The sequence below is a fragment of the Antrostomus carolinensis genome, unplaced genomic scaffold, assembly GCF_000700745.2.
Source record: "Antrostomus carolinensis isolate BGI_N321 unplaced genomic scaffold, ASM70074v2 scaffold9336, whole genome shotgun sequence".
NCBI lineage: Eukaryota > Metazoa > Chordata > Aves > Caprimulgiformes > Caprimulgidae > Antrostomus > Antrostomus carolinensis.
This window is the reverse complement of record NW_010323898.1, coordinates 53,409-54,521: the sequence shown is the minus strand read 5'-3', so window position 1 is coordinate 54,521 and position 1,113 is coordinate 53,409. Positions and strand designations below refer to the sequence as shown.

The 1,113-nt window shown below is 37.3% G+C and overlaps 1 protein-coding gene across 1 annotated transcript; it reads left to right on the top strand.

Moving 5' to 3' along the window:
- Nucleotides 1–93: 93 nt before the first annotated feature.
- Nucleotides 94–380, top strand: LOC104527113 (ubiquitin-like; the record flags this gene model as incomplete). Its single annotated transcript, XM_010170736.2, is given in 1 exon segment — nucleotides 94–380. A coding segment is annotated over 1 exon segment (287 nt), but the record flags the coding sequence as incomplete, so codon positions are not given.
- Between the last annotated feature and the right edge of the window lie 733 nt (nucleotides 381–1,113).

Genomic DNA, 1,113 nt, shown 5'->3' with positions numbered 1-1,113 from the left:
AGCCTTCTGGCATGTCAGTCACTCCTCCCAGACACTCCACTCCCAGCTCCAGTTCAGAGCTGCAGCAGAATAAAGGGACTTGCTGACAAGCAGCGTTCAGGGCTGGAGACTTCAACGTGCAGATCTTTGTGAAGACCCTGACTGGCAAGACCATCACCCTTGAGGTTGAGCCCAGTGACACCATTGAGAATGTGAAGGCCAAGATCCAGGACAAGGAAGGCATTCCCCCCGATCAGCAGAGGCTGATCTTTGCTGGCAAGCAGCTGGAAGATGGTTGTACCTTGTCCGATTACAACATCTAGAAGGAATCCACCCTCCATCTTGTCCTGCGCCTGAGAGGTGGCATGCAGATTTATGGAAAATATTTTCCACTAAAGTAATGCTATGTATTACTCTCAAAATATGGGTCAGAGCACTCCACTGTGATGGTGAAGAAATAGTTACTCTACTTGTTACTCTGCCTTCATAAAACAAGTCTTCATTACAAACGTACTTTATAATGGCATTGTATAAGCCACAAATGAAATGTGATTTAGCTTGGTAAAAATGTAAACATTTAATTAAAACAGATAATGAGTTAATCACAAAACAAGACTGCTTATGTCATGTAAAAAAGATAAAGTAAATCATTACTCTATAAATAAATTCACACAGGTTTTATTCGCAGTGATTTCCATTTTAATGTTCATGTGCTAGGACCGATTCAATAAAAAATTGAAATTGTTCTATCTTCAACATTTATTGCTTTGAGACATTACACAAAGTAAAAGGAATAGCATAACATTTTAAATTTTCCTCTTTGCTTACACTGAAACTCCTCCAACTCTAAACCATTCTAATTAAGCACCTACTATTCAATATAAAAGAATCTCTGAACTTCAAAGGGAGGCATCTGCCAAAAAAAAAAAAAAATCTCAGTGTTTAAAAGACCAAGCCTCCTTCATGTATTAGTGTTTCTAGAGCACTCCTTAGATGGTTTTAATAAAAATGCTCATGTCAGACTGAAAATGTGATTTTTTTCATATGTATACAGTAGAATTAACCATTTTTTCCTTTTTTCCTCCTTTTTTTTTTACCATAATTGTTTTTGAGCTGCTTAACCTATGAACTTAA